The following is a 25,193-nucleotide window of genomic DNA, read 5'->3' on the forward strand; positions in this document are numbered from 1 at the left end:
TCTTTGCTATGTTGGTTGGTCAGGAAAGAATTTTCCTTGCGAAGGATAATATCACGAATAGCTTCTTTTTCTTCACTTAATTGCTTTTGACTGATAAAGCAAAATTAAATGGAACTCCACATTATCAGAGCCCCCCCCATTAAATTACCATCTTTAGGAAGGGAACTTCATTATTATTGAAAAGTCCTCCTGATATTGTTAGTTCAAACAACATGGCTTTATTATTTTAGTTCAGAGCTGCAGCATAGTTAAGGCAGGATTCAGAACCTTGAATTTAGCCAGACATTAGCAATACTAAAACTTTATTTAATTTGCAAGTCTTCATTAACATCAAGACAGCAGGATCCTAAATGGCTCTGGAAGTGGCAATCCCAAACCATTTCATGGAATTGGGGAAAAGCAGGAAGCTTTGTTGCTATTCCTTTTTTCTTTGGCACATTTAGTAATGTACCCAATAGGTACCTAATTTATTTTTGACTAATAAGGCAAAATGCTGAACCACCAAGGCATTGATCTGAGGGAAAGCCAATGAATGCAGCTGTGTGCGGACAAACCTAGAATGTGCACTAGACTGTAAAGTGTAAGGAAGGTCCCTCTGCAGAACGGAGCTAACCTGAAGTATCTGGAGTAGTTTAAGACCACTGCCAGGGTGAGCCCAAGGCAAGAAGCTTACCATGCCCTGTACTCTCTCATTAGAGACCATTTCTTCCCTCTTCTATCTCCACAACTCTCTACCTCTGTTATAGCTTCTGCTAGATGCTAGATGTCCAGAACATTGTGGTAAGACTTTTTGCCAAAATGACTTTAAAATTACTAGTATGGGCTATTTTCACTTTAAAAGGAGTCTTGAGGGCCCCTTGACATATGAACTTTAAATTGGTAAAGACACAGAATTTAACTGTGGAATACCAGGCAGTAAACCTTAGAACTTTTTCAACTCAGTTTTTATCCTGCAATGGGGTGGGGAGGATAGTGCAATGAAGCCTATGTGGCACTCAGGCAAACACCCACCCCTCCACCTACTCGTAAAACTGTCCTGTTTCTAAGTAAAACAAAATGCTGAGAATTTGTTTCATAATTTAGTATTTTATTGGTTCTTGAAGATGATAAGTCAATAAAATACCTTGATCTCTAAAGAAGGTTCACCTACTTTGTATGGATTTCCTGAGGGAGGAGAAGAGTAATTATGTACCCTCAAAGGACAAACTCATATTAGGAATAAAGACAGAAGGAATTAACCCATCTGAGAGTAGAAGGAAGAATGAGACTGTGTACACTGGTTGACCAGTTGGCCTACTGTCTGTTACTTTGCCCCACGTGGTTTCAAAGGAGGTTATCCTCTTAAGGTGACAGGAAAGCCCCCATTCCAACTGATATGGCAAATCAAAGCATCATTGGCCATGCCCAGAAAAATTTCTCAGTATTAACTATTGTTCTTAATAAAATTTTAAAACACAGAAAGTGGGAGTGATGCTTTGCTCCCTGAATAAATTTATTTCTTGAAACATAAAATCCTGTGCTTTGTTTTGCAGACTCTCCTTGCAGTGTCCTTCCTGGGCTCACTGCCTGTATGGTGCTCACTGTCCTTCCCAGCCTCCTTAGTCAACTTACCTGCCAAGGCCAACTGGTATTGGTTGACTATGGCTATAAAGAGTGCCCAGTGCAAGATGATAGGGCACTGAATTAATGCCTTTTAAATCCTTATGTAAAAATGATACTGAAGATGGCTAATGCATGCATACTTCGTGCTAGAATTCCCTCTAAGTGTTAATTCCTTTGTGCTTAACACTAACTCTGCAAAATCTGTGATATTATCATCCCCATTTTATTAAGTGGAAACTGAGATTAGGTTAAGAAATTTGCAAGTTCAAGGAGCTAGTGCTTAAAGTAAAATGCAAGCCTAGCCTGTCTGTTCGCACAGGTCCTTTTCTATGACAATGAATAGACCACAGTACTATTCATTGAACAAAGGATCATGTCAGGGGTTTTTAAAGTAGAGCATCGTACAAAAAATAAGGCATTATCATTACTACAAGAGCAGGAGAAAGGGAAGTAATTTGGTTACCAAAGAGATGCTGTGAGTTGTACTTAGAAGGGAGCTGTGATTTGCATCGCCGGTTACAGACAGCAACTTTCAGTCAGGACTGATAGCAGGATGCTAACTAATCATACCTTACAGTATTTACACTACAGCTTACTATTTACAAGGCCCTTTTAAACTTATGGCCCACAGCAGAAGCACATACTTCCCATACTCTCATAAGCAGCATAGGAGCAGCCCCTCATTTTGAACTGCTTAAGTTCAAGATCAATGCTTTCAAAGCTTTTTTTTTTTTTTTTTTTTTTTTGCCTAGGGATCCAGTGCTTCATCTCAGGCGAATTCTTTGGAATAAAAAGCACACATTTATGCAGATAGTACTGCCAATTTGAGCAGGGTGAATCTGGTACCTTACATATCACGTGAGCCCAGCCATGGTATGAATTCCCCTGGTGTTTCCTTTTAGGCTAGATGCCCAGTGTGGCAGGACTCGTTTCAAGTGATCTCAATTTAGATATGTGGACTTGTAAAAAGGGGATGAAGCAAGTTTCTGTATCACTGACTGCTTGAAGACACTGCCATCTCACCTGAAAACTGTCCCAATAAATGACTTTTTGGCTAATTACTTGAATTTTGTAAATTCAAAAGGTCAAGGAAGACACAGAGAGAGGAAAAAATGATACAAACTTTGAGGTGGCACTTTTGGCCACAAAACAATAAATAGTATGTCTAAGGCAGGTGTGCAGGAAAGGGTTCATGGGTGCCTACTTACCAAAATACTTCAATGAATTTTATGTTTGTTTATTTATTTATTTTTGTCTTTTTGACACAGGTTTCACTATGCACTTCAGGCTGGCCTTGAACTCACAGCGATCCTCCTGCCTCAGCCTGCCGAGTACTGGGATTACAGGCGTGAGCCACCATGCCTGGCTCATTCAATGATTTTTATAATGTGCTATATTTTTCCTTAATGGACCTTAGTGGCAGTTTATTGTGAAACTCTGATACATTTTATTTTACTTTGTAATAACAACCTTCTGAGCAGCTAGTATATTCCAGAAACACTCACATTCCTGACAGGCCTGCACACTGGGAGTTATGATGCCCACTTTGTAGAGGAGAAGATTAAAGTCTCTAGTTCAAGTTGTCTGAGTTTGGGTAAATTAATTTAAATCAATATATGTGGCAGACTCAGGCTGTTTGGCCTCCTATTTTCTTTCACGTCATTCACAGATGAGTTGTTCTGGGAAGAAGGAATCACTTGGTGAACACCACTTACTTAGAAGGAATATGGTCCTTCCTGCAGTGAGCAATGCCCAGCCCTGACCCCAACCTTACATCCCTGCCCGGCTTCATCCAAAACAAGTAAGGCTGTCGCAGTAGGAGAGATTACAGAGCCAACATGGGACAGGCCAAAAAAGGCTCTTGTCTCCAAGTTTCTAAGGCGTATACATTTCAAAGTGAATGAGATAATGATTTAAACAAAGGAAGAGCTGGCATTTTCTTTCACTCCTTTTTGCTTGGCAATGCATAAGCAGCCAGCTCAGCCTGGCAGTCAGTTTGCTCTATTGAAGGAAATTGGGTGCTCCAGAAAAGCCTGCTCGTCCTCCAGGGAGTGTTATGGGCAACACCAGAAACCTCCGTGTTCACCCTGTTTCCAGGCAGGGCAGCGACATTCAGAGTCACAAAAGTTCACGCATGTTCTCTGTCTGCTTGGTCCCAAGATCTGAGGATCTGTACAGCAGCCATTCAGGGACCAGCATCTGGGAAGGAGGAATGTGGAGGACTACGTGTCTGGCACTTGGCTCTGTCTGCTCTTCCTCCAAAGATTTCTAAAATGTCTATTGTTCCTCAGAGATGTTTTTCCCCCTCTGTAATTAATTACTATGTGGTTGAGAAGATTCACAGACTAGCAGAAAATACTGAGTGTTGAAACATATGAAAACAATTAGAAAAGAAGTAAAATCACGTGAAGCCTATAATTCAGTTAAAAAAGAGTTTACTTCTCCAATGGGAAACACAGAGTAAGAAAACTCAAATCTCCATGGCATTTTAATTCAGGGGAAGTGGATCTTGGTTCTTATTTTATCCTCTTAAAAACAGAAATCCTGGCTTCTTTGGCAGAGCCTTATATAGGGGGGTAATCAAGTTAACATGATCATAAAATAGAAGAAAAGGTAGTTTATAGACTTTTTTTACTTCGATAGAAACTAATAAATATTAAATGCCACATGTTTATTAAGAAGTCCTATTTTCTGTCCCTGGATGCGAAGATACCTCCTTATATATTGATTCGCAGGGAGCTTGGGACTTACAGGTTTCTAATCTCATGTGACAATGGAATAACATGAACCTTTGCTCCTTTTGTGTATATTGTTTTAAAAGTACTGCAAGGAGGTATTTGAGAATCCTTAGGAGGCAGACAAACAGAAAAAAAATGGTCTACAAAAATAAAACATTGCTCTTTGTCTGTACACACTTCCCCTGGCACATCACACACACCCACATGCTTACTCGCCCCAGCAAACACTGACTTTCCCAGCTGAGAAATGGGCCCTATGAAGGATCTCAGGCTTCCTATTGGGTCTACAGATGTGATACATCCAGATGAATTCATCTGAATGTCAAAAGAGGAGACTGAGGTTAAAATGCCTTGAGAGACATCAACATATTTCAGTGATTTATATTCACCAAGAATCCTTTTCTTCTTCATGATATATATTTCATTCCAACTAAGCAACTGTCTCCCACATTAAAAGCAGGACCCCCAAATGTGGATAAACTTAGAATGACTCTCAACTCTATTGTGGCTTGCAAAAAGTTAAGTGACAAAAACACAGACACGCCTGGCTGGTGGCGTGGTATGTATAAAACATTTATGACTAAGCAAGCAGCTGAAAAAATCCGCCTCACAAATGAATTCTAGGCGACTGGAGCAGCTATGCTGCATTGCCACTGGGATAGTCTCTCTATGCATATTTATCCTGAACCCAATTTTAAATGCTAACTTTGAAGCTTTCGGGTGTGATGATATTCACTGATCTGCAAACTTCCGCTTAATAGAGTTAATATGCGTGAAAGAGGTAAAAAATTAAGTCAGGTATCATCGATGGGAGTAAAAATGGCTATAGATATACTGCATATATTAGACATCAATCAGAATTACATTTATAAACTGTGATTCCACGTTTGTGTACTGAATGGGAGTTGTCATGCGAAAGGTCAATGTTTTATTGCAAAATAAGCCTCAAAGTTCCTAAGGTGTCACAGGATATTTATGGAAACCCCTCCTGTGCCCGACTTGTTTTCCCTGCATCATTATTTTGCCTGGATATACCCAAACAATTCAGTGCAGCTCCTCATCCACCTCCCTTTGCCCTTTTGGAGGTTCAAAAGATGATGACAGTGATGATGATGACAATGTCCCCGGTAAATATTAGCTTAAAGTCTTCACAGATAAGAGAAAAATTAAAGTATATGTGTCAAAGATATTAAGATTAAATTTAAAATAAATTGATACCCTTATCTGTATTATTTACTACATACACCTCCTGTGTCCTGGACTTTGAGACAGAAGCGGGAAGTCTGGAAAATGGCATGCAGGGAGAGGATACTATTCTCGGCGTCGAGCCCAGTCTGTGGTACAAGTAGATGCTGGACGGATGAAGAAAAAGTACATATCTGACAGGTTCTTAGAGTAAAAATGAAAATAAAAACACTGGGTTCTTTTTTTAAAGAAGATTCTATGATATGGCATTTCCTTATTTGAGAAAACTGTTTATAAAACAAGCACGATTTTGTTGGAGTTTTCTAGAAGCACAAACATGTTTAGAATCAGCATGACTGTCTGTGGGATCCCACAGACAGAGAAGCATATTTCTGGTTTTTATTAATCCAAAGTTACTCTAGGATTAAATCTATCTAAATCATGCCGGATATTTCTATTAAGACCTATACCACTGAAGCAGCCGCATACGGACTTGTACCGAGACATGGAAATGTTCTGCTAAATGTGTAGGAGACAAAAGTGGTGCTGTGGTCACAGCACCTTACTCTGGCCACCAGGTCAGCTGTGACTCACTCTGTAATCACTTACTGTCACTGACCCTCAGTTTCCTCTTCTGAAAAATGAGAGGATCACCTGCCTTCTGGAAGTCAATGAAATGGCAAGCGGCAAAAGAATTTCCAGTGTAAAATTCCTATGAATGCCAATTTGTGACAGCTTCTCAAAATGCTTTGTAACACTAGAACTGTATTTTGCTATGGCTTTGATGGCTGAATGTCTCCATCCTGTGTGTAACACGAAGCCATCAGAATTGTATACTAGTGCCTTTGTTACAACTAAGAGGAGTAATTACTCCACTCTTTGTTACATGCTTCAGAAATGGAGACAAAGTCAATCCTACTTACTGCTCCCTTAACACAAAGAAAATAAGTGGGTTTTTGTAAGCCAGCCTAACTATGTAAAGAAAGTGTTTCACATTTCAGGACACTGCTCTCTTGTGATATATAAAATGACATAGTGAGCCATTTAGGAGTAGTCTGAAAACTAACAAGGCACAAATATTATTGCTAGGTAAATCCCGCAGCCCACAAATGATCGACCACAAGTACAGCATCCAGACAAGGTCTTATCAAGCAGCAAGGAGGTCAGTCTTCACCTCCACTTAAAATAACCCAGGACTCAGCAGAGACTACTTGTTCAGAGGAGGGAAAAGCGATGCACTGGGAAGAGCAGGAAGCAGTAAACAAGACGAAGAGTCCCACTGGCTAGACAGATTCCAAACCTGCGGCCATGCAGAAAGCCAGCCGGGCCAGCCCTCCGCGGGCAGAGCTAACCTGGCAAAACGCTGCGCTGCAGGCATGACCTTGATCCCAGCTTGCTCTAGCTTTCTGCGTTTCTGGATTTCAGCAGCATGTTTGTCTTCAGATGTGGGGGTTGATGCCACCTCAGCCCCCTCGGCAGGCGGCTGCTCCTTACCATTGCTGTGGGGTGACTCTAAACCAGCATCGCAAGGCTGACCCCCAAGATGCATTTGGCCAACTGGGTCTTCTTCACCCGGAGACCCTGCTTCGCTTCCCTCCTCCTCTATCGTTTCAGGATAACTAGTGAGTTGGACAACATGGTTTACCAAACTAACAAAATAGCCAGGGGAGCTAGTCATCTCTCAGCCATTCTGATACTACTTTTTACTTAAAAAAAAGTCAGAGCATGCAATATAATTTTGGTAATGTGAAGACCATTAAATAGTCTACTTATTAAAACAATGCATCACACTCTATACATTAAGAGCTATTCCGAACATGATATTGAAAGGAAAAATATTTTTCTGTCAGAAAGGGAAAATTCATTAGTTTTGTTTAAAAATTAAAACTTTTAATAAAACGTTTATTTAAGGGAAAATCATACCTAGTAAAAATGAACAATAAAGAAGTTTCCTTTATTAGAAGGTTATTTAGGGCAAGGACTTATTCATTACTGAATCCCCAAAGCATAAAGATAGTACTGAGCACACAGTAGATGTTCAGTAAATACTTGCCAAACAAATACACAGAAATTAAGAAAACCATTGCTTGTTTCTCTGAGAGAAGAGCTATCCAGTGTATTTCCCATTTACTACCACCATTTCTATGTGTGATTATGAAGGATGTTCCACGTATTGCTTACATCTTGATGGACATGCATAGATATTTTAAGAAGTCTTCTTTCACATAAAATGTCCTCTACAGCTAATCTAACAGGATCAGGAGTTATTCTTCACAGAAAGACATGGAGGACAGATCTGTTCTCTTGCCCTGTCAACACAACTGGCTTCAAAGATCCACTCATTAGACAAGTATTTGTTAGATACCTACTGTGTGCCACGTGCAGACGAAGGTATTTTGACAAAGCCATCACTTGATCATAATCATGCCTACGGTCCATCCTGCCTACCTCCCTGTGTAGTCTTACATCAAAGGCCTGAAATAGTTACTTAACCTCATTCACGGCCAGGAGCTTCACTAGGAAGGGAGAAGCACAGCTCAGCCTTACCTGAAGGGCCGCTCTCCACCCAGCGGGGAGGTGGCAGTACTCCAGCTCTTCCGGTATTCCTCTCGCTCTGCTTTCTTCTTTCTCAGAGGAGCAGGGACATAGGCCGTCTGGTTGCTTTTGTTCGGGAGGTACTGATTAAAAGGCACTGCTGATTTTGGCTCACCATGGGAAGTCCGCCTTGCAGACATGTCATCCTTCTTCACATCTGGTAGCTTCCGATGTGGCAAGTCAGATTCAGAGTCACTTCCTCTCCCTGGGGAAGAGAAGGTGGATGCTGAAGAAGTATGTTTGGCTACCAGCAAGTGCCCAGTGGCACATCCACAGGATTGGGGATGCGGTTAAATCTGTGGGTTCTGGGAGTTCCTTCCTTAATCACTTAATAAGTCTAAAATATTATCTAAATTCCTCCACAATTCTGCAAAAATTATAGAAAGCTCTGCAAAAAGCTTTTAATTCTAATCAGGAAAAATAAAAAGCAAGCAACAAAATTAAAAATAAAATAGATATAAGCTGAATTGTATCTGGAAACTACAGCAAGAAACACATTTCCAGTAGAAATATTTGCCTGCTGAGATCTTGTAACTCTCAAGAGAAAAGAACATCAATTTACCAAAAGAGTTTTTACCAAGCTCCTACTGCACATCTCATATGCTGTCACACATTCTGACAAATAAGAATTACCCAGAACTTTGTCTTTGAGGGACCTTTAACCAAACCATAAAATACCATGAAGCGGAGAGATAAAGCACAATAGGAATACAGAAAAACAACCAATCTAGATTATACCAAGGATTTGCCTTCCAAGAAGCGATGGGGTGGATATCCCCCTGGCTCCCAGAGCTGGAGACAGTCTTCTCTTCCTGTGACTTTTATGGCCCTCTGATCTTGTCTTCCCTTCCACGGCATTATCTTTCCTACCTTGTTTGAGGAACAAGGGCTACAAAGTGGTCACAGTAGTCTTCTTAACCCCACTGTCTTTGCGTGTACACACAGCACTCATCTTCAGATTATTTGGTCAATAGATGCATTGGTTTGGTTTAAGGGTTGGCTCAGACAGTGCTAAGGAATTCAGTGTTACTAACATCAGCCTTCTGTCGGACAATAGCAACAATTATTATACTGTATTCTTGTTTCCTCTCATTTCATCTCATTACGTTTTGAAGACCTTTTAGAACGAAGCTATCATTATAACAAACACTATCATATACGTAACTGCCACTTTGATGTTGGTTGAAAATTCTTAACGAGTGACACCATTACATTCTGTAGATAATATAGAAATGTATCTATACTTACACAGAGAGCCTTCACCCAAGAGCCAAGCTCACATGACAGCATGGCATAGTGGTTTATGTCAGACCCACATCATTTTGAGCTCTGCTACTCATCAGTCTCATGAGATTTTATACGTATTATTTCCCAAGTGTTTTCCAGTCTGGAAAATGGGATAGTAATATCACCTGCTTCACTGGACTGTAGGGAGATGAAAACTATCGGTACAGTACTTGACACCAAGTGTTCAACAAATGCTGCCTACTTGCTCTGTGCTAACAGTTCCGGAGCTATCAGAAATAAGGTGTGGGGCTCCTAGACTCACCCGACACACTTTGCTGTCCTTTTCTATAAAATAGGGATAAGACGATTTTCCCTGGATGGTAAATGATATAATAGCTTTAAAAAGACAGTAAAAGTTAAAAGCATTGCCCATAAACAACAAGCTCATTGTTGTATGTGAAATATTCAGATTATGAATTATTCATGTGGCTTGCTTCCAGTCTCCCTTCTGAAATTTTGACCATTTCATTACTTGCTAGTATTCAAGTATTAGCATTCATTACTTGGCCCTTTCTTTTTCCCCAGTTCTTTTTAACTGTTTCAGTGTCTAATAAAATGTTTACAGCTCCCTGTGAATTGCTTTATAAACAAACACTAATACTGCCTTGCCTTGCCAAACTCATAGATTTGTTTCCCCACTTGATATTATCCTATTTTATTAAGGTGGAAAAAGAGCTCAGAGAGGTCAAAGGAGCCCTCTCTCCATGGCTGGGTAGTGACAGAGCTGAGAATCTAGTTTTTGTTCTCTGGACTTCCCAAGATCGTTCCTTGGTAACACACTTCTCTTGGAAAAATGTTGTCTGTTTAAACTGTCCGAACTGGGGGGAAGTATTACACTGTACTGAATAACTGAGAATGATTCTTAAATCAACTGGATTAGAGTTGTCTCAGATCCTCCAGTTTTAAAGTCCTTTAAAGTAGGAAGCTTATTTGTATACAGTACTTAAAACATATCTATAACATGCTGATTAAAAGTCTCAAAATGTTGTTTCACACATAAGCACGTCACTTTTGCTCCCAATTATTCTTTGATGAATGTCTTCAACAGACATTTCAAGAAATGCGAGCTTGTGAGTATCTCAAAGCAGGTGGCTGAGCTGAGAGAGATGTAGTTTTATGTGCTTAGAAATTAGGCTCTCATTTCTGCTCCGTCAGGCAGTAGTTCTGTGACCCTGGGAATTTAAACTCTTTGAATTTCCTCACGGCGTGCACAGAGATCATAATACCACTCTCCGTGAGTGTAAAATGAGATGACAGAAAGCGCCGAGGAAGAGGCTGCCATGGTACACCTTCAGGAGGTCATCTTACCTAAGGCTAGGACTTAAAGATTTCACTCTATCTTACCAACAGGACATTTACTAGGGAGGCTTCTCCACGTATATCTAAAGTTAGAAAATGAAATGGCACAGCATGATGGTATTGTTTATTAAAGTCTGATCTTCCTTTCCATGAGGCTATTTTTCTCTCCTGTCCAGCAGTTGGGGGACTCTATTTCTTTAAATATATCCTTGTCATATACAGTATAGTCCTAGTGCTTTGCTTTTGAATATTTCTCTACCACTTTAATTTATTCAATCCTTATATCTCTCTTTTAATATCTTTCATATAAAAGAATATTCATTTAACACAATGCACCATATTTATAAAATATGGCATTAATTTAAAGGTAACTGAGTGGAAGATTTTGCATCTCCTCTCCAGTGAAACTCATTGGGGTGCTGATGAAGGTGAGAGAGGAACTGGGCACCTAACTAGCAAGAAAGATTGGCGAAATCAACCCAGAGATTGATGACATTCCTGTTAGCAATCTCTGTGTCCAACTCACAGAACCATGGCACCTCCCATGTATGTACCTCTTGACTATCTTTTCTGAATGTATCAGTGGGTGTCAATGATAATAAAATAAAAGGTCTCCATATTGATCCAATATAGAGTTGAAGAATTTCATGGTAGGTCTTTGTCTAAGTGGTTGTAAGTCCTAGAAAATAAATTTTCAAGACTTAAAAAAAAGTTCTTCCAAATTTGGAAGTGTTTATTAGGACTAGCAATCTTCTTGATCAGCATCATTTGAGAAAACATACCATAAACCCTTATGAAATCCAACATATATTTGGCTAAAATTATACTCCTTTTTTAAAAGGCGGATTAAAAATGTGTTGTTTTCTTTAAAAACCTCATTAGGTCTTGATTAGTTTACAGGAACATGAGCCTTAAGGTACCACGCTGATTGGTGAAATGTGTGTAAGATACTCTTTCATGATTGTGTTTCATAAAGTTCAATTCCATGTTATTCTTTAGAAGAGGAAATTATTTATAAACAGACTCTAGTTGATCAATCTTAATTGTTGCAAACTAAATTGTACCACAGTACATATTAGTATAATATTAGTAATCACTATTTTAAAATCTCAAATTCTTTCAAGATGTAGTTTGTTACTAATTCTGAACCCCTTGAATCTGGTGACATAATAAAGAGTCTTAATCCCAGCACTCAGGAGGCTGAGGCAGGAGGACTGCTGGGAGTTCAAGGCCAGCCTGGGCTACAAGGAGAGTTCAAGGCCAGCCTAAGCTGCATAGTGAAACCCTGTCTCAAAAAGATAAAAAATAAAAAAGTTTAAAAAAATAAAGCATCTATATTACAAGGTACAAAACACCAATGTGAAAAGAAATGCAACAATTTTTAAAAGCAATTGAAATAATATGGATGAAAAAGTTGGTTAAGATACGTTTTGTAAAAGCGAATCTACTATTTGGTCATGTTAAAGCCTAATTAGATCATTGAGTTGGTATTTAACTTCAAGTACTGTGAGTAGTACTTCAGATGACAAATAAAACTTTAGAAACGTTTTTCAGTTAGCTTACAGTGAACCATGGAATCTTTAGGAGTCGTATATTACATGGCCCAAAGGCTAATCTATTTGCTAGAAAGTTTAAGTCCTAAATAAAAGCATCAGTTCCATCATTTTAGACTAAAACATCTATTACACAAAGATAAATTATGCTTAAGGGCATAGTAAGTTTTGAACTCACACTCTTTAGGGCTAATATTATTAGACCATTTTACTGACAGTGATTTTTGCCACTCAAAAATGTTGGGGCAATTACTTAACATTTTGAAGGCTCATTTGTAAAATAAGGATAAGAAGGAGAGTCTCACAGCTCAATAGGAGAATTAAGTAAGATTCTATGACTCTCCAAATCTGTGTTGAGGATTAAACAAGATACTGTATGTGGAATAATGCACTGAGAAACCCGGGTACATTAAATAGTTAAGTATTCTAGTCATACAATTTTATAGCCAAAAGGGGTCTTTTAGCCTGCTCTCAGAGAGTGGGCATAAGTCCAGATAATACCATCAACCAAGCAATACATAAAAAATAGAAACAACTAAGCTTCTACTAGCCTTGGTGTCTTTCCACAAAGCATATACAAACAGAGGCAAGCCACATTCATTTTCTATAGCCACAAAGATGCAAGATAAATAAGGCAGGCACTTAATTTATATCAAGTTACAGGACCACACAGTTTTATAATGAAAAATGTTCATTCCACACAGGTGATATAAAATCCACGGGATTTAAATCAAATCCAGTCTCAGGGCAAACAGGCAGCTTTGGTTGTATACAGCACATTAGCTGGCACCTGCACTGTGCCAGCCAACCGGCCAGGTGTCAGAAGCATCAATAGATTGGCAAAAATGTGCCAACAAAAGTTGTGTAACCCCCAGCTTTGGAACTTTCATGAGCGTATATGATACATTTCCCATTTGCTGGAAGTTGGTCCATTTTCACTGAGACAGTGTGGTATTCACTCCAACATTTCCCTTTCTCATACCCAGAGTATATAAACTTTACTACACTGTATGAGCTAATGGTCTGCACACTGTCTTGACTCACTGAGGCCAAGGGAGAAATGATGTAACACATTTTCCAATAGAAGATATGCTCACTTGTGTGATGTTCAAATACACTGCTGGCAAAGACAAGCAGGATTCTCAGAACCATAAAAACCAATATTCAAAGATTTTTTCCACCAGCTTGTAGAATTACTGGGTTGTAGCAAGGTGGATATGCAGTCTACTTTCCCAGCAACCATGCAGTCCCCATTAATGGTTAATTCTAAGATTTGCGGCTTCCGGTGACTCCAACCTACCATCGCTGCTTCCCCTGAGCACTACATCTGGCGAAGGTGTCTGCCGGGAGCGGGAGCCAAAGGAGTCCAGGCTGTCGAAGGAATCATCCCTGCCATGGCGAGGAGGGGAGAGGGAGTCACTGCGCTCGGAATCCCAGCAATCAATGTAGCCACTGTCTCGGATACTGCGTTTAGGACTTTCAATGTCATCAGTCTCCTGCCCCAAAACAAAACAAAAGAATTACAAACATCACCTCAAGAGACACAGAGTCTACAAGAGCAGGAAAATTGTTTCCAAAAATCCTACACATCAAACTAGTATGGAAAGGCCGTGGCAACCAGCTATAGGAGTCATTAGCATCTACAGGTTCCTTAAACTTTCCTGGCCATATTTTCTTAACCTGAAAATCATGCACAGCATTAGAAAGAATCCTCAAGTATCATACACCACGATGTTCAAAAAAAGCAAAAGGAATGAAGAAAAAAGGATCCCAAAGCTTGGATTTATAAGAATGCAAAGATTAATGAAAGCAAAAGCAAGAAAGCAAAACCTTAACCTTGACTTGTCTTTCAGAATCCATAGCTGCATGTCTGTCGGGGACCGAGCCCCTAGTTTAGCTGGGCAACTGCTTCTGCTGTCTGGCAAATGCAGGCGGCATTTGTTTTTGCAGCAGAATCAGCTCCGTAAAATCCTGGAGCAGCATGTTTCCATCTCCTGCTACCTTGGAGGGAAATTCCTGCTCTGAAAGGGAGCTGTCTCTCCGAGGCAAAATGTTAAAAAAAAAAAAAAAAAACAAGGCAACGAAAAATATGCAAAATGCTTTTCCTGATGCCTCAAAAGAATCCAGGCATGCTTTCGCTCTCGACCAGCTCTTGGCGCTGAGGGAGCCCAAAGCACTTGGGGCTGACCCACATGTTCGGAGCAGTGAGAACAATGGCTGTCTTTGACAGCCTGTGATTATAAATTCTTTCCAGCACAAGCAGCACATACTAAAACACTGAAACTCCAGCAGAAGAAAGGTCAGTCAAAGCCATCCTCACCCTCAGATTATAATAAAAGCCTTATTCCCGCCAGTGTCTTAGCATTCATCAGGATAGTGCAGGCTGACGAAAACAAAAATAACTCCAGTCACTCAAAGATAAACCTCAGTTTAATATCCTCCAGACTGCTGCTTAAAATCAGGACTGTGGATAACACCGGGAGAGGGACATGTTCTCATCTACAAAGATGGAATGTCACACTGTGGGTTTCCCGGGACGCACATGAAGGTCCCTTCTGCGCTCCCAGTCAAAAGGATAAATAAATAAATACTCTCCGTATTAGCACTTTTGGAAACTGGTCGAGACTGTCTAAGATGCCCACGGGAGTCAATGTCTTTGTAGGGAGTGATTTGCTGGCTGCTTCTATCAATTATATCCGGATCCTCTGACACATTCACCAGTGGGGGGGGTTTAAGGGGATGGAGTGGCTGTAATTCTCAACAAGCACACAGATTTTGCATCAGGAGAGGGGAGTGGGTGAGAGGACAAAGGCAAATGGAGAGGAGAACCGTGCAGCCTCTGCACAAAGGACCTGGTTAACGCCCCTGAAGAATAGGTTGTCAAATGGCCTGGGTGAGCACAGATGACATGACCCTCCCCAGGAAGGCAGAAGCTCCAGCTATGGAAATCAAGGTAGTTTCCTCGCAGGTCTAAAGTTAACCAGGATTTGAAGCAAAATCCAGGCCCAAGAGCTAAAAAAGGAAGAACTTGTGGCTCACAGAAAAAGTATAGACCGACATCTTTGGAAATGTGAACCATGATCTTGAAATATTTATCTGTTAAGACTACACCATATGGATAGAAAATGAAAGTCACTTTTTTTGAACATTTATTGCACGTCTAGGGCTGTATGAGATGCTTTTTGTACACGATGGTGTTTGGTTGTCGCAAGCACCCAGTGATGCGGTTAGCACGGTCCTTATCGTATAGAAGAGAAAAATAAGAAGCAGAGAGCCTGAGTAACTTGACTGAGATCACACAGAGAGTGGCAGAGCTGTGATTCTAAAACAGGATTCTTGCTCTAAATTCCAAACGGTAAAACCTGAAAACAGTCAATCTCACCTTCGATGCAGTTACAGCTCTCCCATCAAATCTTCTCTAACGTCAGGATATTCTTCTCTGCCACTGGGTACTTATATCCCCTTTCACTAGGGATAGTGCTAACCCACATGATGCCCTTAGCTAAATGTTTTTTATTACTAGTTCACTCAGCTCTAAATTTTGCATAAGAAACACCGCTTGGGGTAATGCTTAAGAGCATGGTAGGAAGCCAGACTGAGTTTAAATCTTGGCTCCATCCCATGCCAGCTGTGTGACCTCAGGCAAGCTAATTCACCTTACCAGTCCTCATCTGTAAAATGGGGCCAGTACTAACACTTGTCTCCCAAGGATGCTAGGAGAGTCAAATGTGTTACTATATTGAAAGCATTGGGAAGAATGCATAATACAGAATAAGTAATAATATTTGCTATAGATATAATTAGTGTCGGGCCGGGGATATAGCTCAGCGGCACAAGCGCGTGTCTGGCAAGCGCAAGGTCCTGAGTTCAATTCCCGGTACCAAAAAAAAAAAAAGATATAATTAGTATCATTTACTCACCAGGCATATAAATTTCTGTATACAAACTGCACACTTGTAAATTGAGTTAGGGAAACAACTTTACACACACAGTACTCTTTTCTCTACTTCTCCACTTATATCCCATATCTATAAGTCCTGGGCCCAGTTTCCTATCGGAGAGGGCAGACGTCCAAGAATGTGGGCCGCTGGTCACCTCAGGAAGTGACATGCCTACGAGTTGCTTGGTGCAACTTTACAAAACTGGATTTTTGAAAAAATATCAGAAAGGTTTTCCCCAAGGCCTTTCCACCCCCACCCACAAACCACAGGAGAAGAGCCAGGAGGAAAGGGAAAGTCAACATATTTCTTGGAGCTTCAGCTGCTTTCTCACAGCTAGTTATGGGAAAGAAAAACAGAAAGGCGGCCATGTTCATGACTGTGTAGACAGCCAGGAATAAATCCTTGGACCCAGCGCACAGCCTGGGAGTTGAGTAGCACAGCCAGTCTGACAGTGAAAACCAGGCAATTGTGGCTACCCTTGGCCAACCTGGTAGACCAGGAAGGGGTGAAGCAAGAGGCGGGCTCTCCACCCAGAAATAAAGATGTGGACATCCACTGCACACATAATTTTGTTGGCCTTTATTGCATCACCTAAAATGAACTTTTGGGGGAAGGGAGAAAATATTAACCTCCACAAAGGGCAGTGCAGTCTAAGCCCTCCTTTCTTGGGGTCTAACAACATTGTCTGTGCTTTTCACCTTGGAGCTGGGTAGCTTTCCTTCTTCCACAGAGCACTCTGAGCAGGGAGATAAGACTGAAATCAGTCTACTGTGCTATTTGCTAGTTGTTCTAGTAAGAATGTGTTAATGAAAAGGAGAAGCGCTACTAGCTGCCCTGAAATCTTTGTATTATTTCACTCTTTGTTCGCTCTCTACCCCTTCTGTGAGAATGAGAAGCAGCTAGGGTCAGGGTATCTGAGAAACTCCAGATGCCTCCATTTTATCTCTCAACATTTTCTGCTTCCTTTGTGATTTACAATATAAGGTAGCAAGGTCCTATTCTAAAGTGTCAGAGGATTCTAATTTTCCAGTACGATCACTTATTCTCCACCCCCTGAACTGGTTGTGGAAGTGATTCATTCCACAAATATTGACCAGCATGTTCTACATGCCAGGCACTGTGTCCTGGGGCCACAGTATTATGCAGAAATTTCTAGAAGGGAAGACAAAAAATAAGCAGAAATGCACCATGAACACAACGCTGGATGATGAATAGCACAAAACAATATGGCAGGTGGAGGGAATAGATGCTGATGGCAGTGTTACTCGTGGTTCACCTTTGCTTGCCCAACCTGTTCCCTCCTCTTTATTCCTTCTTTCTGTTAATGCCCACACCTCATGAGGCCACTCACAGTGGTCACAGTGACTGGTACAAGACTAGAACAACACATCCCCAGGAACTGTACCTCTGGGGCTGTGGGAAGAGTTCTCTTGCCTTTCGGGGAAGGAGTTAGTGGTAGTGGAAATGCTATTGGCCACATTCCCTATTACAAGAGCATGTCCACCTATAGGAGGGAGAATAAAATCAAGGAGCCATCAGAAGAAATGAGAAAAGTACAGAGGAAGAACCAAATCGATGACCTTGTAGCTCCAGTCCCTGAGATCTCTATGGTACATCTTTAATCTCAGTATTTTTGTACTAAAATTTGTTCAGCTTAAATGCCCCTCTTTTCGAGGTTTTCTCTGACATGTCCAGGCTCAGTAAAAGGCCACCATCACCCTGTGTACAGAGATCCTTCACGTATGCAGCAGCAGCAACAATCTGTGAGTACCTACTATGTGCTAGATTCTATGCAAGGGGACTTACATGCATTAGGCACATGGCAGAACTTTATGAGTTTCCCTATAGTTCGCAATTTTATGTGTATTTCTTCCACTAGAAAATTGAGTTTAAAATATTTCTGGCTATTCTGCTTTGTGAAAGAAAATGTTTTAATTAAATGTTTTAATGTTTCAAATTTATTTCAGCTTAAATATATACAGAAGAGACTGTAGTATTCCCTCAATATTTGTCATCCACTCCTTTAGCAAAAATATTCACAACTTTCAGCTGAAGTAAAGTTCACATTCCCTTGTGGTTTTTTGGGTAGGTATGAATATGTGACTAAGTTCAAGTCAACAGGGGGTTGTTTTAGTATATTTGATGCTGCTATAGGGAATGGCACACACTAGGTAATTTATAAAGAAAAAAGTATTTCTCATTGCTTGGAAGCCTGAGAAGTCCAACGTCAAGGTGCTGGCTTCTTGTAGTGCCTTCATAAAAATAATGAACCCACTCTGGCAATCATAACATTAATGTATTCTTGAGGGTGGAGGCTCTGTGACCTAATCAGCTTTTAAAGGTCCCTCCTCCCAATATATCACAGTAGCAATTAAATTTCAACATCAATTCAGGAGGGGACATTCAACCCATAGCAAGGACGCAGTGTGTAACATCCCAGGAGTTTCTTTTAAGAGAAAATGTAGACCCTTGCTCCCGCATTCCTCCTTCCTCCTGACTTGAACGTGGACATAGTAGGAAAGCCTAAGCAGTTATCTTGAACTAGCAAGGGACAAGGCATGGTGGTGCTGAAGACAGAAGAACCCGGGGCCTTCTGTCCTGGGACAGACGTGGAGCGCTCATTGCAACCCTGCACTTCTCCCGTCCAGGCTTTATTTCTATGAGTTAGCAATATGCACCTTATCTTAGCTATTAGTAGGAGTTCTTTCCCACTCGAACCCAATCCTAAGTGATAAAATGAGATAATAATTTATAGATAAAACAACTATTTCCAGCTGCTTGGGTAGATCAGTGAAGTTCAGGTCATTTACCCTCAACTTTGTATAGTGACAGGGTGTAGTGCAGCTGGCCTTGTTAGTGACAGTCATGCTCTGTTTAGGGATTTGAACCACATCATGTCCTGCCACGGAATTAAAGAGGGTAACGGCTATTAACATCAAGACACTACAAAGGCAGCTGAAGTAACTAACTGTCTCAGAAGGAAGGGAAACGGAGAGAGTAGAAGGAACTAATAGCTGGTCAGATTATAGAGGAGCTGGGTTAGTGGTGAGAACATTCAATAATGAAAATAAACCAAATTCTACCAGAATCCAGCAAGGGAACTGTGAGACAGAGCTTTGAACAGCTTAAAACAATGACCCATACATTATTGTTCAAGTCCAAATTTAACATAAAAATAAACATTTAAACTTCTCCTATCCAGGCTAGAACTTTGTAGCTTTGTTCAGGATGGTGTGAGAGGAAAAAGTAAAGGACAAATGAGAACTAGGACTAAGAAACAACATGTTGTGCTTTGTCATGAGGGTGTGTTTATTTTTACAAGAATTTCGTTTAAAGAACTTTGTTTATATGTGTCGTGATCAGTATGAAAGCTTTGTCTATTTATCAGCACATGAGCCAGACTGGCTCTGGCCATATGTAAAGACTATTAGTTTTAATTTAAGGAAAGAAGAGTAAAACATGAGAAAGGTGGAAGAAATTTCTTGCCTTAAGTATTAAAAGTTGTAAAGCACTGAATATCTCTCAGTGAGGTCTTATTTGTTCCTTTATTTTGTATGCTAGGGAAATGAGAAAGAGCAAACCTCAACTATTGTGCTATAATAGATCCTGAACCGAGATACATGAGTGCGGATTACTAATGCTTTGGACAAATTAGATATATTGCTGAGCCTCAGGAAGGAACACGCGGGCAGGTCCACACAAAGCATTCCACTGTTTCCTTGGCAAGATCCTACCTTACTTTTTCCCATAATCAAATAAATAAATCAAGCTTTTAATAATGTTCACTCAAAATGTCTTATCAAATAAACCAATCAAGCTTTGCATATATTTCCCAAATTTCTAGGTCATTCAAATACAATGGTCATAAGAAACACATAGCAGAACAGAACGCTCCTCATTTAGCAGAGCTAGTCCAGGGCAAGTGCCGAGGCCAGAACTCGGCTAGCATTGCTCACCCACACCAAGGCCCTGATGGACAAGCAAAATGACCTTTAGGCTGGAAGTGCACAGCACATGTGTATTTCTGTATAATACTGCATTGTTTAACTCAAGCCTATTCCTCCAAGAAAACAAGCTCCTTTGCATACAAAGCTATATACTGACAGATTCAATTTGCTCTTTTGGAATTCAAGTTGGGTCCAGCTCAAATCTTCCATTCCCCAAAATGTATTAAAATCAAAGGCAAAGACGTCATTGGTAAGACAAATAGTCATTTCCTTGAACATGTGACATCTCTGGCCTGTATAATTTCACCACGTGGAACTGTAATAATCTTAAAAAACAAGAAAATGTGTCACCTTCCTACCTTGTTTAAACCTCATGGAATAAAGAAGAAAAGCCAAGTTACCTTTCTCATCTGAGCCAACAATCCTTCAAACTCTTTCAGGTTCAGTGTAGTTCCACTGTAGGACGTACAGCTGTTTGCAGCTTTCCCCAGCCAGTAAATGGTAACTAATACCTGTAGAAGAAAACAAAGCACCCGAGCAGGAGAACATGTCCTCACAGATGATGTTGAAGCTGAGGACTCAATAGTCTCTACTAACAAGCAAGCAGGAAGGAGGGAATGAGCAAGGCTTATTTACAAAACCTCCATGCATGAGGGATCCATTAAATGCAAAATCATTTTAATCAGAACCACCCAATGCTGCCTCCATTAACAAAACCTGAATCCGTAGTTATAATAAGACTCCAGTTTTAGGAGAAGTTGGGTTGTGAGAAAGTGATCCCTCAGACAGTAAAAAGGAAAAATAAATCCTCCAAAATTATTTTCATGTAGTGGTTTCAAAGTTAGGCAGCAACATTTTTCAGAAATTCTTTGGAGTTTTTACCCAGACAAGTAATGAAACAGACTTTCAATTCCCTTTGAAAGGGGTGATTTTGAAGGCGCATAGTTTCTATGTGTGGGCTCAGAGGTTCCCTTTAGAATAATGGAAAAAATCCCAAAGAAGTTTTAGAAGTTAAGTAGTGCTTCCCGGTACAGAATCAACACAACAGATCTGACTAACACCAGAAGAAAGCAATGCAGTAACGGATATGATCAGCACATATCTAGCTTAGGACTATAGATAGACTCTTGACATGGGGAATTTTTAGCCTTGACTTAGTTCTACCAATTAGACAACCTTGGATGTTTAAGGATTTCTATGAATGGTCTGATGCTACAGTCTTCAATGAATTTTGTTATATCTTTCCAAAGAGTCTGTCCATAAGAGCAAATGCTCTTCTTATTGACTCCCAACAGGAGTCAGCTGCGATGAACTCCTTGGAGCTGACTTATAAGAACCTAAGACCCATGTACAAGCTCAAGGCTAGCATTTCATTTTCATATTCTGTCCTACTGGTTCAACAAGGCTGAGAAGGACTTATTGTAACTTATTCCACTTGGTAGGCCAGAAAATGCTTTGGACAACGTGATACAGGTATTCGGTTTCAGCTGGCCACAGGCCCAAAATATGAGTCTGTGCACCAATGCTAGGATATGACTCAGTTTTCTACCTCTGTGGGGAAATTTTACGTTATGAATCTTCCAAGACTTCCAGAAGGTCTCTTATTAATTGATTGCTTACAAATAAATTTTCAGGGAACAGACAATTCCAAATGTCAGAACACTGGCTAGGACCATAAAATAATAATGTGTACAGAGTGTGAGCCTGTCTTGGAAGGAATAATAAGGAAATGGAGGCTAGACCATGCTGTGGTTTAGACTATGGGTTTTCTGATTTGTGTAAAATTGTATGATAAAAAATGGTACATGTCTCTAGTTGTATGAAGGGGAGAAATAAGAAGATAAAAATGAGAATGTCAATTAAATAGCATTTGGGAAATTAAAAAAAAAAGAGGTCACAGCTAAGTTTTCTATTTTAGATATAGGTTACTTCTTATAATTTCCAATTTAAATTTAAAATGAAAAGCATGAATACAGTTGCTATCTGAAGATAAGATTTAACTCCAAAAGGTGACTTAGTCAAAAACTAGTAAGAACTCCAAAGGTAAATAGGAAAACAAAATTCAAAAAGACAGGGCCATGGAAGTCAACACTATTCATATTATGCCGATTATGTCCTAAAACAGTTTGCCCGATTGTTTAATTTAATAATCCCATCTGGACCCACAAATGGAAATCAGCTAATGTTAATGTTGAGCTGATCATTTTGTGTTTTAAGAAATGGAACCAGAAACAGAACACAAGCTTTCATTTGTTTATTTCTGGATTGAGCACTTAATTAATTAAAGAGAAAGTCTCCCAAATCTACTATTTCTAGTTCTCTCAGAGTCATTATTCTATAGAGATAATATATATTTCTTTTCCTCAGAAGGACTCTTTCCAGAAAGTCTATGAGAGGTATTGAATTTAACTAAATTTTATACTGTACTTGAACCACTGAAGTAACAAGAGTACAGAAGGAAGTTAAAACACTTACATTTTTCAGTTTCCTAGTATAATCAGGGTTCCTAGGTTAAAAAAAGGAAATGAAAGAATATCAGATTAGCCATTTCTTCACTGTGATCACTCCTTAAACCCTCTGAGATGACCTTGAAGTGAACACATAAAAGGAAATACAAGAATACAGTTAGTTTTTAAAGGCCTATGACTGGAGATTTCAGGCACTGAATAAAATTGTTTATCAAATAAACAGGACAAGGTTGGAAAAAAGTTGCACCACGCAACAGGAAAAGATGAACTTTGTTACATCTGGAAAATGAGGAATTCTGTTTAGAACTGTGACTATTTACATTAGAATTTTCAAAGCTTAACAGTTGAAGAGTCTGCCTTGGGTAAAATCTGACTGTACTTCCAAAATCTTTGTGCAAGTATTTTTAAAGGTCTGAAACCTTAATTAAATAGACCTGAAGTTATGTGTACCAGAAGCAATACTATCCAAATATTTGTTCTTTTCTACTCTGGACATAAATTAACATTGGGAATTAGCCCAAAACATGAAAATATGCATGTTATGTTCAAACATACACACACATTCTCAAATATCATGTTTACTCTTTAACTATAAGCAACAAAAGTATACAGGAAAACATTAAAATTTCTCCAAAAGTGTGTCAGTTTTATATTAACATGTCAATCAATAAATGTTAAAAGAACTGCTGCATCCTTTTCTTCATAGTAACTTCATTAAGGAGGGCAGAAATGTAGAAATTGTATCAAATAAACCAGTAAAGAATTCCAGAAAGTATTTAAACTCTGATTACTTCATTGCAGTGTATTCTGCCCAAACTGCATAAGAACAAGTGGGTGGGTAAATTCAAGTTAACTGAGATTTAAAGGACTAGTACACTACAGAGGAGATAAACCCATCAAGCACTTGGATTAAAAGAAACATTGATCCAATTTGGATTGGATTAAGAATATGTTTTCATGGTTTTGGTTTTAATAGAAAAGTAGTGTGCAATTAATGGGAAAAAAAGATATGCCATTATGTGCTTAAACATCTACTAAACTTTTTTTCAAACAAAAATTTCAAGTCTTTTTAACAAAAAAAAAGCAGACTGAAAAAAAAAAAAAACCTATAAAAAAATCCAAACTTTTTATGTAAAACTAAGGCCACTGACCTAGGGAGCTGCAGACCTAGGACTACACCCTGATCTCCTGAGGCCTCGTTTTTTGTATGTGAGCAAAATGATTTATGCATTTCTAAAACCAATCAGCCATGGACTCCCCTAGCTTAGTAATTTATTGTTAAAAGTGGCTTGAAAAAACCCAGCTGCAGCTGCAACACTCAGAGTGAACTTTACTTGATCCTCCAAGCAGTGTGTGTGTGTGACTAATTACTGCCCCCAACATGGCACAGTTCCTATTGTTTCGGTCACTCGCCACTAGGTGAAACTATGAACGTCAGATAAGGAAAACCTAAAACGATTTCCCCAAATGAACAAGGACTTACAGAGGCCAGACTTAGGTACAGTAATAAGTGGAGCATGTGATATGTAAAATGAGGGTTGTGGTGGTTTTTATATTCAAATATGCTAATTTTTATTTCATGGGTTTTCTACTTAACTAATTTTTCCATGACAAATATTAAAGAATGGCACATTGACAACAGACAAGTAATTATAGATGATCAGTCATAGTTGATCTCTTCCTTATTCTCAGTCATGAATCATAAAATCTAATATAAACCGCCAAGCTTTATTTTACTAACAGGTCCCATTTCCCTCTGTATCCCCATTATATTATTATTGTTGTTGTGGAATCAACATCAGCAAATACTACAGAATTAACAGCTCTGAATTTGGGCTTCTCTCTCTTTTCTGTTTTTCCATAATAAAATGACCCCAAAAGTTTCCAATCCGCAGACCCTACCTATGCAATTCAGCTTATTAGTAAAACACAGTCTTGTCAAATATTGCTTAGTTGAGGTGGGAAGTGTTTCATAGGAAATCAGTAGGCTCTGAACATCTAAACTACAAGAAAGTGACCTGTGCCATCTCATTGGGACATTTCCTCTCCTTACCCTAGTCACAAGCTATTTCTTTACACAGAAGTACAAAAGAAAGAAAAGTGCTGCCTTCTCTTGCACTCAGACATTCTTCTTCTCCAGGAATACTTTGGTTCCGACCTTGGCTCCCTGACTAGATACAGTCAATAACAGCCAAACGGCCAAGGATCCATCTCCACAGAGTTTGATCACTGACACATATGGGAAAATAGTTACAAATGGAAATGAAGGAGAGGTTTCTCCTTAATGTAATTTATTTTTTGCATAATAAGCAGAGTTCAGAATTGTTTACCTCATTTGTGGTCTTCCAAGAGCCTATTCAAATGCCCAATTGGAGCCAATAAAAGGTTTCTGTGCATACTTTGCTCTTGCCTCTCTGTTAAACTTTAACATTTTTCTCTTCTTCAAAATTCTAACTCTATACATACGACTCTTGTATTTGAAAAAAGTCTGTTTGATCAGAATGAAACCTACACAGACAGAAGGGCAGTGTGTCTTATTTTGAAAACTTAGTTTGTGCCTTCATATTTTTATTTTATT

General features: G+C 39.5%; 1 protein-coding gene across 3 annotated transcripts in view; it reads right to left on the minus strand.

Annotated features, from left to right (window-relative positions):
• Window positions 1-25,193, minus strand: part of Limch1 (LIM and calponin homology domains 1) — a gene marked incomplete at its 5' end in the record, with an annotated part of 320,988 nt that overhangs the window by 70,123 nt on the left and 225,672 nt on the right. For all 3 annotated transcript variants that reach the window (XM_013518053.1, XM_005391930.2, XM_005391928.2), the window contains 4 exon segments: window positions 8,073-8,325; window positions 13,560-13,755; window positions 20,549-20,659; window positions 22,623-22,653. In XM_013518053.1, coding sequence (XP_013373507.1) covers window positions 8,073-8,325; window positions 13,560-13,755; window positions 20,549-20,659; window positions 22,623-22,653 — 591 coding nt within the window.

The sequence above is a fragment of the Chinchilla lanigera genome, unplaced genomic scaffold, assembly GCF_000276665.1.
Source record: "Chinchilla lanigera isolate Chin_1 unplaced genomic scaffold, ChiLan1.0 scaffold00042, whole genome shotgun sequence".
Taxonomy (NCBI): domain Eukaryota; kingdom Metazoa; phylum Chordata; class Mammalia; order Rodentia; family Chinchillidae; genus Chinchilla; species Chinchilla lanigera.